General features: G+C 45.8%; 1 protein-coding gene and 1 non-coding gene across 5 annotated transcripts in view; one reads left to right on the forward strand and one right to left on the reverse strand.

The window, feature by feature from the left end:
* Positions 1 to 1,822: 1,822 nt before the first annotated feature.
* On the forward strand, positions 1,823 to 1,891 carry LOC123326448. The gene has a single exon (XR_006541107.1). It is a non-coding gene; the product is annotated as a small nucleolar RNA SNORD2 (small nucleolar RNA).
* An 8,652-nt stretch (positions 1,892 to 10,543) lies between these two features.
* The window catches only part of NOD1 (nucleotide binding oligomerization domain containing 1), a 61,043-nt gene continuing 56,622 nt past the window's right edge, over positions 10,544 to 14,964 (reverse strand). For all 4 annotated transcript variants that reach the window (XM_021689694.1, XM_021689691.1, XM_021689692.1 and 1 more), the window contains one exon: positions 10,544 to 11,554. In XM_021689694.1, the coding sequence (XP_021545369.1) occupies positions 11,482 to 11,554 (73 nt within the window). In that variant the 3' untranslated portion in view covers positions 10,544 to 11,481. The remainder of the gene's footprint in view (positions 11,555 to 14,964) is intronic.

Here is a 14,964-nt window from a genome sequence, read left to right on the forward strand (position 1 = left end):
GTTGAACTTGTCCTGGGTGATTCAGGAAAGGTTAACGGAAGTGGAGACCAGTAGTGATTTGGGTCCTGTTGGGGGCTATTTGATTGTATACTTTGGTAATTTTATGTAAGAAGGCTGTACACTTAAAGCTGAGCTAGAGTCATCATTGCCAAAAACCAAAATTATATGTGTATAATTATATCTGCAGTTGGAGTATTTTTGTCGGTTTCTTGTTTCAGACATGCTCACAGAGTGGCTGTGCTCTGTCTCGGTCCACTGTTGTCACAGAGTTGCCTTGTCATTGTTGACATATTGTGATCATTGTTTATATTCCAGTGGGAATGTTACAGCCTTTCTATTAAGTTGTCAAGGCCATTTTGCCCTTTCTAAGGGCCTGGCCTGGAGATAGCATATATCACTTCTGCCTACATTCCGTTGGTTAAAATGCAATCATGTGCCCACACTTAAATGCACAAGAGGCTGGAAAGTAGATTTTAACTGTGTGCTCAGAAGAAATGTGAATTGAGTTTTATAATTACATAACAACACTCTTTGTTTTGGGTTTTTCGTGGTTGTTTCTTTTAAATTATTTTCTTCCTTTGTCCCCATTCCCACTCCCATAGACCTACACCCTAGTTATATTTAATGTATGTCCTTCTGATTTACCTTCTATATATTAATTAGATTTTATGAATCTCTGAAAAATATATGTGATTGCTTTGAGTATATTTTTAAAATGTATATAAATGTTTCTTGTCTATCATTTGGATTATTCATTTTTTTCCACTATATTTTTTGAGATCTATTTATATGGCTACCTGTAAGTCTAATTCATCCCTCATGACTGCTTCAAAATACTCCACTTATTCATACTCATTCAACAATTTATTCTGCCATATACAAAAGGCAAAAGTTTTACTTATTTAATAATGTCATATTTATTTTTTCAATTATTTTTGCTGCATCGTAAATCACCTCTAACTTAGTGGCTTAAGATAACAACAATCATTTATTTTATTCCCAAATTTGCAATTGGGGCTGGGATTGCAGGGACAGCTCATCTCTGCTTCGTGCATTATCAGCTAGAGATGGCAGTGACTCAGTGGGTTGGGGCCAGAATCAGCTGAAGGCTCAATCTCTCACATTTAGTGGCCGATGTTAGGTGTTGGTTGGGGCCTCAATGGGGGTTGTTTGCTGGCATACCTACACATGACATGTCCATGTAGCTGCATGACTTCCTCATAGAGCAGTGGCTCAATTCCAAGAACAGTTGCCCCAAGAGGGCAAGGCAGAAGTGCATGACTTCCTTGTGAGTTTGTCTCAAAGTCACATAGAGTCACTTCCGTTGTACCCCATTGGTCGAGGGGGACACAAGTTCTTCCCAAGTTCACAGGGAGAAGACACAGACTCTACCACCCAATGGAAGGAATGTTAGTGTTACATGGTGTGTAAAAACAAACAAACAAACAAAAAAAAAACACCATGTAGGATGGAATATGTTGTGATATCTATCTTTGGAAAGGACAGTCCTTTCACCTTTGTGAAAATAAAAATCTGACTTGGATGCAAAATGATTTGAATATCAAGACTGATTAGCAAAGATTTTGGTTGTAAAGGTTATATTCCAATATGCTCTTTCTTTTTGGACAGAGTACTAGATTGTAGTCAACAAATGCTTCCTACAGCCTTAGAATTTTTTCTAAGATTATCAGCATCTTTCCCCTTAGCCTTTATTTTTTATGTGGTCAGTATAATAGATGAGATCAACCAATTCATAGGATATGATTATGAAGAATGTAATACAGAGAAATTGATTTTTTTTTTCTTCAGAAAATTCATCCTACAGTGAAATGATGGCAATCATCTTTTGGGACTGACCTGAAATGAAGAGAATACTCATTCCTAATCACTTGGCTATTTGGGGGGGGATGAAAAATCTTATAAGAAAGAGTAGTAGCTGTTCTCAGCCTCTTTTATTTTCTGCTGCTGACCAGAGGATCTCTTATGTACTGGATATTCTGATTAGATACCTTTAATACATACGTGACTATCCTGAGTTTATTGTCCCCATCACTAGAAAGTAGATCTGTAATTTTTATAGTTCTTGTGCTTTTTTCTCTGATCTATTCTCTCCTGAGACTATTAAATATGAGGGTGCTCATGGAAAATGCTGCCAAGATAGCTCAACCTTTCTTAAGGTGACACGATGTGAGGAAAGTGGGGAATGTGTTCTCAGTAAGGTCAAGAAAAGGTTGTAGTTGAATTCAAGTCCTGATGTCTCTATATCACTTTAGCCATGTCTCTCAAAATCCAGAAAACCCACAGCCAAACAGATGATAGTGCTGATCATGGCAGCATTTCCCTTGTAGTACATAGAGTTTTCATCAAAGCGGAAAATCTCTGCTTAAAAATGTGATGTAAGATGGGCCGGTCAAGTGCATCCCTCTTTCTTCTTGAATCTCTAAGTCAAGATGAGATCCGTCTTGGGCTTTTGTTTTCTTTTGTTTGTTTAGTGGAAATTTTCAAATGTATACAGAAGTAGAGAGGACAGTGTAGTGAACTCCCATGTCCCCATCCCCTAACTTCAGCAATTACCAACTCATGGCCAATAGACACCCTTTAAAAATACAACTACAACAATATTATCATATATTTGAAAATTAGCAGAAAAATTCTGGAGCCTGTTGAAACAAGCAAAGGGTGTGTCATTGGAGAGAATGAAGCGAAGATCTATGTAAGTGGCATATAACATGAAAAGGGAAGAGAGTTCCAACCTCTGAAATCTTGGTGACGGTTCCAGTTTGGCAGGTCTTCCTTTGACATGGAGAGCTACACCCTGTCTTTCTATCCTAATAAGTCCCTTCCCTTTTTTGATAACACTGGTTTGAGTTAGACTTTTGTGACTGCACTTGGACATGTCATGACTAATGTTACTGCTCTCTGGATAGCTTAGTGTGACTCCTTTCCATACTCTTTGATTTCTCACACCATTCAACTTAGTAACAGTAATAATGCTAATAGCTACCATTTACTGAATGCCTTTCACGTGCCAGACACTCTTACTGAGTACTTTACATTTAATCCTTATAACAACCTAGCAAAAACAATGATTTCCCTGTGTTGTAGATGAAGAAATGAAAATTTACATGGATTAGGTTCCCTGTGTTCTCATTGTGCCTAAAAAGCTAATATAAGTCTATAGCATCGAACTGTGAGTTCATCAGACTGTTTGCTCACCTTCCCAGTCACACAACTAGACTCCTTGATTGCAGTTAGGGTTGGCCATGTGATTGGTTCTACCTTTGAAATGTGAATAGAAGGGCCGTGCCTTGTTTCTTGAGTGGGCCCATACAGTCTCCCATCTGCTGCCCTCCGTGCTCTCTCTGCTTCTGCTATCTGGTTTACGGTGCCTAGGTGACCATGGCAACTACACATTGAAGATGGCAAAAACTGAAAGCCCGGGTCCGTGAGTGACTGTATTCAACAGAGCCCCCTGCCACCAATCTGAAACCTTCTTGAACTGTTTCTATGAATGGTAAACGTCTATTGTATTTAAGCCGTTGTGCATTTGGGGGTCATTTAATACAGCAGCTAGCCTTCCTCAATTTTTATGTATTGTTTCAATTATCCTTCACTGAGTAACCACCCCCGCCCCCAAAATTTAGTAGCTTAAAAGCACAGCCATACTTAACTTGCAGTTCTGAGAGTCAGAAATGTAGGCTCTTGCCTAGACTTGTTCACGTGGCTGCAGCCAGCAGGTGGGTCCGCTGGGGGCATTGTCTTAGTTGCACATGTCTGGAGGTAAGTGCTGGCTGGCTGCTGGCTGGCCCGCGTGTCTCCAGCAGCTTAGCCTGGGATTATTCACTTGGCAGTGGAAGGCTTCCCAGCAGCAAGAGAGGACAAGCTCCAATCTGCAAGCCCTTTTCAGGCTTCTGCTTGCATGTGTTTGCCAGTGTATCATTTCCTGACCCATCACAAGTCACATAGGTAGAGGGAAATGTAGTTTATTGGGGAGCATTTGCCATAAGAATCTACCATACATATCATAGTACAAATGCACAAGTTGGGCAAATCATTCACATATCTGTAACATCTTAGTCACGTATTTGATGATCTAGTCCAGCTATGAGGCTGTTTTCGTAACCCGAATCAAGTTCTAATATCACTGTTGGTTATAATAAAAATCATATTGATTTTGTTTCAAAATTACATTTCAGGCCTATTTATAAAAATGAAATACTTACTGATACATTATAAATTTAGTTGAGTAGAATTGGCATTTAAATAAATGAATCTTAAGAGATTTTTTATTTATTTATTTGACACACAGAGCACAAGCAGGGGGAGTAGCAGGTAGAGGGAGAGGGAGAAGCAAGCTCCCCGCCAAGCAAGGAGCCCGATGCGGGGCTCGATCCCAGGACCCTGGGATCGTGACCTGAGCCGAAGCAGTTGCTTAACCAACTGAGCCACCCAGGCGCCCCTAAATAAATGAGTCTTGATCATTTGTTTAAACCACTGTAGTGATGGTGTTTTAACTTACAGTCCAGATTAAGGTGGCCCATTGTACCTGAGGTTTAATGGATCCACCTCTCCCCCAGCCGTAAACTGTCTCCTCATCTCTCCCTCCAGCACCTCTTGTCTCTGCTCATCCCTGGATTACTCTTTACTGGGTCCTCAGTAATAGCAGCAGCATGGCGTACGTGGTTGAACATACCAAGTGGAGCCAGACCGCCTGTGTTGGAATACCTGCCATCTCACTAACTGTGTGGATCTTTGGGCGAGTTACTTTAAACTCTCTGTAGCTCAGTTTCCTTGACTTCATAGGGTGACTGTGAGGAGTGGGGAAAAAAAACAACTATATATAAATAATTAGAAGAGGGTCTGACATATTGTGAACCTTCTATGGGAGTTTACCACAATTCCGGTAATCTCTCAGTATCCTTGACCTCTTTCCTTCAATGATGTTCAGTGATGGTAGGCCCTGGAGTCCTCCTTCTGAGGAAGGACAGTTGGGGGAAGACTGTAAGTGCTGCTTACTTAATACCTTTCCTTTTTGTCTTTTCAGAAACAAGATGGGCAAAAATTGTCCTGAAAAACGTTTCCACATTGAGAAGAAATATATTCTACTCTACTCTGTTTTTGGTTCCCCTTCCCCCTGAAGAGATGATTGTTTCATAGAGTGTAGTATTAACCCTGGATGTTGACAGTCCCCAGCATCCTCCTCCTAGCGTCACACAGCCGTCTGCTCTGCACCTCACCCTGGCCAAGCCGTGCTTCCTGTGAGAGGCTCAGTGTCTCATCTGTGCTGCAGGCCCTGGTCCTACTCACCTCAGGAGTCTCGAGTTCTCAGTCACCACTTCTGTCTCTCTCCTACGCCTGTCTCCCTCCCAGTTAACGTTTATTCAACTGGTCTTACTTCAGATGAAGTAACCCTCCCCAGATTCCATATCCCCTTTGAGCACTGTCCAGTCTTTTCTCTTTCATATATTTCTTGAAAGACGTCCTTAATCCAATTCCTTCTCGACCCATTCCAGTCTGACTTCCCTGCTGTCAGTTTACCAAAACGGCTGTTATCAAGGTGATCTTTAACCTCCATGTCACTAAATCTATGGGCATTTTTCAGGATTAATCTCACTTTGACCTTAAAAAAGCTTTCAGTGTTGACTAATTTCCTTATTGAAACCATTTTATTTGCCATCAGCTCTCTGTTGTTCTGTGGATGGTAAAGTCTTGTGTCTCTGACCCAGGAGTCTCATGTGTCATGCAAACATCCATGAAACAGTAACAGTCTAACTTATTAACTTGTAAATGGGGTAAAATCAAATCCCAGACATGACACTAACCATTGTATTCTTACCAGCCCACAAAACGCCTGGGATAAAGTAGGTATTCAGTATCTATCTGGGGTGGGGTGGGGGGGCGGTGAGGGAGGGAAGGAGAGAGGGATGGATGGATGGATGCATGCATGCATGCATGCATGCATGCATGGGCTTTCTCAGCTCTGCTTAAGACATTGCAGAGATCAAACCCTTTCAAAAGAGCCAAATGTGTTCTGGAATTAATCTGGGGTTGTGAGGGAGATGACTGAGCAGGAGGATGCTGATGTAGAAGGTAGGCACCCTGGGGTGGGCAGAGGCTTGGGTTCTGTGGATCTCTTGAATGGGTTGTGAGAATTAGGAAGTGGGACAACAGCAAAGGCAAATTTGGTCAGCCTCAGGTTCTGTCCAAAGGCTTGGTGGCAGTCACCGAAATTCAGTTCTGAAGTTGCTGGTGCCAGAATGCTTCAGGTAGGAACGGTCCCTGTTAGGACAGCCTGTTCCCCTTTTACACTTAGCATTTTTTTAAACAACACAAGCAATGTTTTTGCACAATGATTAAAATCGTTTCAGGACAGATAAAAGAGTGAAGGAAGGATTAAGAATGTTGTAACTACTAAAATTTATTGGATTAGAAGCTGAATAATGTGTATAAAGGCAAATGGTCTTTAGGGTGACAGTGGGGTTCTTGGAGATGGCAAGGGTAACAAGAATTATCTAGGATTTGACTGGATCAAGCATTCTCAACCGGGAGGATATCACCCCTAAGAGGGTGAAAATTGGTTCATGGGGGACCAAAAAGAACTTGGGTATTCAGTGGTTTGTGCCCAGGGGGGCATAAAGAGAAATACAGTCTAACTGTGGTGTTAGAATTCCATGGTGGGAAGAGGGATTAGGAAAAAAATGTCTAAAAAGTCTCCTCGAAGGGAAAATGTTAAAAAAAAAAAAAAAAAGTTGAGAAACACTGGACTAGATGATTCAAATGGAAGAATGTTGTTCATCACCGATGGGTCCTCCTGGGAAAATGAATTAGAAATAAGTGCATTATCTTGATGAAAGAAAAAAGACCTTACACATTGCCTAGGAATGTGGGAAATAGAAAATGAAATCCATTGGGAAATACCCCACAGCTGCTCAATAGATGATGAGCTGCCGCCTCCATAAACACCAGTGCCCAGGACGCTGGGCTGACAGCCTGAGACGCACTGGGCCAGTTCCTGGACAAGGTCATAGGAGCGGGCAAAGCTGGGTGCAAGTCAGGAGTCCCCCCACCCATCTCCCACCCTCCCAATTTGTTTGGCTTTATTCCCTGCTCTACCTCCCTTTCTACTCTCCTCCTGCTCCTCTCAAGACACCCAGCATTCATTTCTTCAGCAGGCTGGGGAATCAGTAGCAGTGTTAATGAGTGAAAGAAAAGAATGCTGGAAACAGAGAACCACGGGCTCACATCAAAGAAATGACCTTCAGCCACATGATTGTAGTGTGAAAGGCCAGATAATACTCTCTAACATCTGTGAAATCAAATCAAAATGCGAACAGGCTTTTGGCCTCCCTAATCCATGTTTCTGGATATGACACAGATATGCAGTTCCTTAACAAAGTGAAAATGAAAGACAGTGTCAAGTATAGGGAATGGTTCTTATCCCATAGGTATTCAGCCTTGGAAATGGCTTCTGGCTCTAGGTCACTTAAATGTCTAGAGCTTGCTATCGGTCTGAAAATGGTGATGTTGTTTTGGAGGGGCTCTGAAGGATGGGAAGGATGGCCCAGCCCAGGCCCCTCTTTTCTCTTGCCTTATCCCTGGTGCTCATTAAGGCCCTGCTGGAAGGAAAAGGTTCTGATCAGATAATAAGAGTTACTACTCCTGGAGCCCATACTACCTGTCAGGTACTGTCTTAAGTTCTTTACATATATTAATTTACTCCTCTAACCGAACACCCCTCTGACAGGAGTACTAGTATTACAATGGGAAACCCAAGCACAGAAAAGCTAAGTTACTTGTCCAGGGTCATGCAACCACTGGTAGCACTGAGATTTGAACCTAAATCCTCAGCACCCAGAGACTTGCAGTACTGTTCCTTACTGAGCCTTGGGGCCAACTCTCTGCTTACCAGTGTCTTTGGACACAAGGGTGAATGGGCTTAAAAGGAAATTGTTTTTAACATTATGTACTTGGTATGGAGTCTTAAAGAACAATGTCACCAGGCCCCTAGCACAGCTGGATCCTTGGGAGCCACTGACATAAAGGATTAATTGCTTGTGTGTATTTTACCAAAATAAAAAAAATTGGGAAAAATGTCACAAAGTAGGCAAAACATGGGAAGATGACACGTAAAAATTGAAGTAACTTAGTATTATTTATAAGCATTATTTAAAAATTTTCCTTTAATATTGTGATACTGCTTTTATAACAAAAAGCACTGGCAGAAAAAAAAAATCAAGAAAAAAAGTTTGAGATCTTTTGATATTTGTTATTTGCAAAAAAAAACCCCCACCAAAACAGAACACCCAAGTAGTCATGGGAAAACTTGCTTAACATCCTTGCACTTATTTACTGTTTATGCATTTACTATTGTTTAAAAACTTTTTAAATTACAGATCATTGGGGGCCCATAACCTTGTCAGTGCTTAGTGCCTCTGAAAGTTTTAAGCTGGTCTTGGGCGCAGTCAGTTGCACATGAAGGCTGAGAGCCTCGTGCTGGGATGGCCCCCGGGGCCCTGCGGCCGCCCCTACAAGCACATCTGAGTGGGAACACGAGCCTCCTTGCCAGCGAGTTCCGTTTTCGTTAAAATCCCTCTCTCTGGGGGCGCCTGGCATAATGATCACGGTTTTGCCTTTCAGCTCCAGGGCGAGGGGTTTTCCCGTGCGGGAGCAGTTCGCTGCTGGAAATAGACGTGGCACACCTGGAAGTGGACCAAAAGATCCCGTGAGCCACCCGCGTCCAGTGGGGAGCAGAAGGGGACCCCTGGCGGAGGCTCGTGGGCTCCTGCTCCGTTCTTCCCCGTACGAGGACCACGCGGCTGTGAGTCACACTTGAGCGGTAGGGCTCTTGGGTGACAGTGGTGAACACTAATGGCTACGCCTTCGCTGATGAAGCTAGACTAGTCCAAGCTGCCCGAGGGGGAATCGTAGTCTTGGGCCTGACTTTGAGAGCTTCCAGGCCCATAGGGGACCTTGTCGGGAAGGTCCCGAGCTGAGAAGAGAAGCCGCGGGGCGTTCCTTGGCGAGCGGAAATGAGCGGGGTTGGTTTCACGGTGGCCGGTGGTGTGTACTGAGCAGCGACCCCGCCTTCCAGCTTCAGCGCGTCTGCTCCTCACGGCCGCCCACAGCGGGGGAGGGCGGAGGGCTACCCTAGGAGGTCCGGTTTTCAAGACGCAGGTTGAGAGTCCGAGTCTTAGCACCTGGACCAAAGCCACCTGGTGACTCGACAGGGGTTTTTTTGTTGTTGTTTTTTATAAGTTCCAAATCAGCCCAGACATGCCATAAATGCACGTCTGAAATATAGGAGCTGTCCTTTCTTTCCCGAAACCAACCAAGATGTCCCGTGGAAGAAATAATCCTATCCTAAGTTTGTGGAATTTTTTTTTTCTTTCAATTTTCAATGGTCTTTTTCTTGGTGAGGAAAAGGCTCCACTTCTCCGCACAGAAGCTCACCAGTGAGTAATGGGGAACCTTTCCGGCAAATCAGGAGACTGAGAAATCAAAAATTCTATCGCTCACCATCTAGAAGACCAGAAGTATTTCCAAATAGAATTTAAGCCAACACTACACAAATTCTAATTTCCTTAGACGCAGCAGTTTTAATTTTGATAATCTGTAAAAGCAGCACTATTTGGTAGTTTCTGAGTAAACTTTAGTCTCTCAAAAGTTTAGTTTTAGTGGTTTAACAAAACCCGAATCTGTCAGCTGAGTATAGTTCTTTACTCAGGAAGTCTAAAGTCTGTTCTAAGCACCGCTGGCCTTCAGCTCGCCATGCTCATTCCATACCTGTTGCCCAGAATCTCTGGTAGGGAGAGAGTTGCTGCCTCAGGGGGTGACTCTTAGGTGAATACTCAGATCTGGGGTGAAGGGAGGGGTGGGTCAGAGCTACCAAAGCAGCCCTGCAGGGGAACAACCACCATGTAGCTGAATGACCGTACAGGAGTTTTAGAGCTAACTTGCTCGGTGGCACACTTCCTGACAGGGGCTCCTGCACAAAGCCACACTGGACCTCCGAGAACTCCAAGGTACTGTTGGAAGGCCTCCCCGTCCCTTCCCCTCTCGTGTTTGGTCCTTATCAGCTTGGTGCCGCCTGCCACAGCAGGTGACAGGTCCACTCAGCAGCGAACAGCCACGGAAGGTAGTAGACGTAGAGCCCGGCCTGCCAGGGTCTGCCGAGCCACAGTGGTGAGGGCTGTGGAATTTGGCCCAGGCAGCATACCCTGGCCCCAGCCTCCCCGGAACAAGTCCGTGCCTCTGAGAAGCCAGCTGTATGGATTCAGAGGTCAGATGGAGGAAAAGACCTCAGTTGCTTCCTCGGCTTTTTTTGATCCCTTGGTAGGTGGAGAGGCCTGCAAAGGACCGTAACGATGACGCCTCTGGCCCTTCCTTCAGCAGGCCCTTTACAGCACTACACGCCAGGGCCCCACCCAACACAGTGAGGATCCTGAAGGGAGTCAAGCCATGGAGTCCAGGGACCCTCCCGTGCTTCTCAGGCTAAATTCCCTTTTAAAAATCCCAGACTCGGGCGATTAGAAATAATGTTTTCAGTACTTTATTAAACGAATTGGCAAAAGAACAAGTTATCTGGTAATATCACCACCCCTCCCCCATTTAATGTCCAGCACATGCCTGCCGTGATGGTCCGTGTAACATGCTCTGCTAGCCGGGTTCTCAGCAACTCCCTCAGCCTTCAGTCGGGTTCAGTCATCCTCACAACTACTCCGGGGCAGGGAGAGATCTCCCTTCCTCAGGAGGGCAAGAGACAGAGACAGAAGCTTCTGTTTGGACCCCAGGGCCACAAAGGCAAGCCAGGCCTTCTTCCTTTTCGAGGAAGGGCACGGGTTCTTCCTCCTGGCGCAGAGCACTTATGCCCACACTTAGCAGCCTTCCTGAGGAAGTCAGCCCAGCATGAGGAAGCCCTAAGTGGAAACTCCGCAGTATGAAGACGCCACCCTTTCTCTTAGACCTGCTAAGAGGGCACCCTGTGATCTCCGTCAACAGACACTGAGACCCAAGGACTAAACCAGAAGCCCACAAGGAGCCTTTGCTTTGGCAAAACCTTAAAAGCGCCAAATCCCGACGCTGCGCATATCTCAGTCTCTACAGCTGTGAAGTGGGCAGACCGTCAACCTGTTGGGAGGTACTAAGGAGGAAGAGAATGTTCCAGGTAAAACACTTGTTTGTTGAGCACCTTTTCTGCAAGAAGCGTGGCACTAACTCTCTACTGTGTCCTCAACTCTTCCATGAAGACAGCATGACTGACTCACTTCCCTGGTGCTGAGGGCCAGTTTTGAGCTCAGCCTTATTCCTCTCATGTCCGATAAAAATGATCCTGCATATGCATTACATCTCTTCATAGTGCATTTAGTCACTAAAATGGCTCACCAGGCGCACTCAGGCCCTGCAAAATTGTAACAGCTATGCGGGGTGGCTCCTCTGTTCATCAGGGCAACGGGCTCCTCCTTGGGCTCAGACCCCTGCCTCTCAGAAGCAGATGATCCGCTTCTCATCTTCAAAGACTTTGGCCTCCTCTGGCTTTATCAAGTTTCCATTTAGGCTGTCGGAGAAAAACAAAGAACACAAGTAAAATGTTAGGAACTTGTGGGAGCCTTGCCAGTGTGTGTTCCTAACACACTCCTGCTCCTCACATGGCCCTGAAGTTAAGAGACGTACTCTATTCAGACACTTGTGTGATAATATTACTCCTTTTCGCTATCGTCACTCTCTGAACTGGCTCTCACTAAGGTCACCGGTAGCCTCTATAAACTTGAACTTAATGACATCTCTCAGGCCTGGTCTGTCTTGTCCTTCACAGGCATTTGGCTGTCCTGCCCTCTGCCTCCTTGAAACACCACACTCGCTTGGCTTGCTCTTAGGCTCTCTGGTTTTCTCCTGTGTCTGTCACTCCGTCTCAGTCTCCCCTCCCCTGTTCTCCTGCATGTGGCCTCTAAATACTGGATTTCCTTTAGGCTGGGGGAAGGGCCTATCACGCCCCCAGGCGACCTCGTCCCCACGTCAGTGGACTTGCAGCCCAGACCTCTCCTGTGTGGCTCTGCCTACTCAGCATCTTCACCTGGACGCCTCCCGGGCACCTCACGGTGGCCACGCTGGCCCAGGGCCCGTAACTCCATGTCAGACCACTCTTCATCCAGCTGTGTAAGCCAGTGACCTGGGGATCAGCCTTGACCCCTTCCTCCTCATCTTCATATTCTGTCTATCCCAGAGTTCTATCTTACTCTCGAAACATCTCCAGCATACCTCCCTGGAACCCCTCCATATCTGTACCACCACCATCGTGGTACTGAGTACCATCATCTCTTCTCTGGATCACTGCAGTGCCCTCCTGACTGGTCCCTTTACATGTACCCATGTGACCTCTTCAAATCCATTTTCCTGGAGGAGCCAGAGTGGTCTTTTTATAATGCAACGCTGATCATATCCCCCTTTGCTTCAAATCCCTCCATGACTTTCCATTGCTTTTAGGATAAAGACCAGAATATGTAACACTACCCACAGATCTCTTATAGTCTAGTATGCCCCAATTCCTCTGCCCCCTGTTGCCCCTTCTTCTCTACTGTCTGAACCCCAGGGCACATCAACATCTTGCTGTTCTTCAAGGATACCATGCTCCTCCTTCCTGCCTCAGAGCCTTTGCATATGCTGTTCCCTCTACCTGGAATACTTTCCTATTCATTCTTCATGGCTTAGCTTAATGCCACTTCCTGAGGGAAAAGTTCCATGAAACCTCGTCTGTATTAGGTTCCCTTCTTAGCTCTCTCCTTTACAGCTCTCACAGTGAATTGCTTGAATGATTTTTTTCTTTACTGGGTGTCCCCCTCACTAGGTGGTAAACCCACGAATGAGGGCAGGTCCCTTTTGGTCACCACTGGATGGTGCCAGCACCGTGCCTGGCACTCAGGCACTTCGTTATTCAGCAAATGAAAACGCAGCGCTAAGCCCCGGGGACACAGCAGTGACTGTTTGTTTTTTGTTTGTTTTGTTTTTTATTTTTTTTATTTTATTTTTTTAAAGATTTTATTTATTTATTTGAGAGAAAGAGAATGAGAGAGAGCACATGAGAGGGGGGAGGGTCAGAGGGAGAAGCAGACTCCCTGCCGAGCAGGGAGCCCGATGCGGGACTCGATCCTGGGACTCCAGGATCATGACCTGAGCCGAAGGCAGTCGCCCAACCAACTGAGCCACCCAGGCGCCCTAAATGATGCCTTTTTAATGCCTTTTTTAAATGCCTTCTCTGCTCTGCCTTTCAAAAACCTTTCTCTTGTTTGGCTCAGCAGAGCTCCTCTCTACTTGGTAGACGGTATGCCGCCTGATTCGTGAATTGTTGAATAAAGCCACCCAGACCTTCCAATTTATGTGGTTGAATTTTGTTTCACAGACTTGGTGGCGGCACTGGGATCTACAGCGAGCTTCTGATGGCCCATGGGGACAGGGAGAATCACTGGCACGGGGGACCCCCCCTGCGAGCCCTTCTACGTTCCCCTTTCTCGACATTGCCTGGTTGCCGCCAGTGAGTGCTCTCAGTTTCTGCTCCCCTCTTTGCCTTTGAGCTACCAACCTAATTGGCTTTCCAGTCCAGGTCAGCATAGATTGGTGGGGGCTCTCATGGAGCGCCAGTGCTTAGCCCTGGGTTCAGCCCGCCAGTCCACGCTGGAATCCCTTCCGGGCTCCCACCTGCAATCCCCATTTACTGGGCTTTGCTGCTTGAATCCTTTCCCATTTCCAGTACACAGTCCCCACGCTGGAGGCCACTGGGTCAGTCCACACAGGGAATTACCCATGCTGGGCACGGCCTACTCTCGGCCACTCCATGGCAACACCTTGTGGTTACTGCTGGTGTGTTAAGGTGCATGTTTGTCTTGTTTCGTGTAAACAAAGGCTTAGCTAACAGGAGCCTTAAATTCTGAAGAGTCAAACATGCCACCTTCCAGCACACCTGCTCATTTTAGGTCTAAAAACCATGGTGCCGGGAGCTGTGAATTTCTACAGAAATGGCAAAACTCTGCTAAAAACAACCTAGCAGTATATTGGCCACAAAGGGGAACGTTCCCATTAGAGAAGGTCATTTAAGAAGTGCATTGGAAAGCACAAGCTCCCAAACCGAATGGGATGCCTGTTTACATTGGCAAGCAGAAGCTCCCAAAGGTTTCAAAATTCTGAAATAGTTTCATTAAAAGATTAATAAAAAGATTTAGCAAAAGGCTCACGAAAATTAAAGGTGTAAGAGGGACCTAAAGCAAAACAGAAGGAACTCTTGCTGTCCCCCTCTGTCCTCTGAGCACTCATTCTGCTAATCCTCGGTCTACATTGCCTTTCCCCGCTCTGAAAATGCCACCAGAAACAAAACTGGCAAGGTATTGGCCATACAGGGCCCCTCTCAGAGTTAGTGAAACTGAGAAATTTTTTGGTAAACTGCTACAACCAAGGGGTTGGCGGGGGGGCGGCGCCTGGGTGGCTCAGTCAGTTAAGCATCTGCCTTAGGCTCAGGTCATGATCTGGGATGGGGGTCGGGGGTGGGGGGTCCTGAGATCGTGCTCTGCGTTGAGCTCCCTGCTCAGCGAGGAGCCTGTTTGTCCCTCTTCCTCTGCTGCTCCCTCCGCTGGTGCTCATTCTTTTTCTCTCTCTCTCACTTGCGCTCCCTCTCTCTCAAATATCTTAAAAAAAATAAATAGCTAAGGGGAACCTCCTGCAGATAGCAGAGCCCACACAGGGGACCCTGGAAAAACTGGCAGAAGCCAGTGAAGGGTGAAAATGCTTACCAGAATCACTTCTTCTGAAGGTGCCCGCCGCAGTGCCCATGGAGAGGGGAAAAGAAAACTGCACGTCACCCTTTCCTTCCCGAATCTAAACCCATTGTTCACTGATGCCCTCCCTCCCAGGGGCAGCTGTCACCCTCTTCCTTGTCTCATTTTGCATAACCAGGCTTGGCTTTCTGCCTGCCTGGGATGT

Source organism: Neomonachus schauinslandi, chromosome 12 (assembly GCF_002201575.2).
Source record: "Neomonachus schauinslandi chromosome 12, ASM220157v2, whole genome shotgun sequence".
In the NCBI taxonomy this organism is placed as follows: Eukaryota; Metazoa; Chordata; class Mammalia; order Carnivora; family Phocidae; genus Neomonachus; species Neomonachus schauinslandi.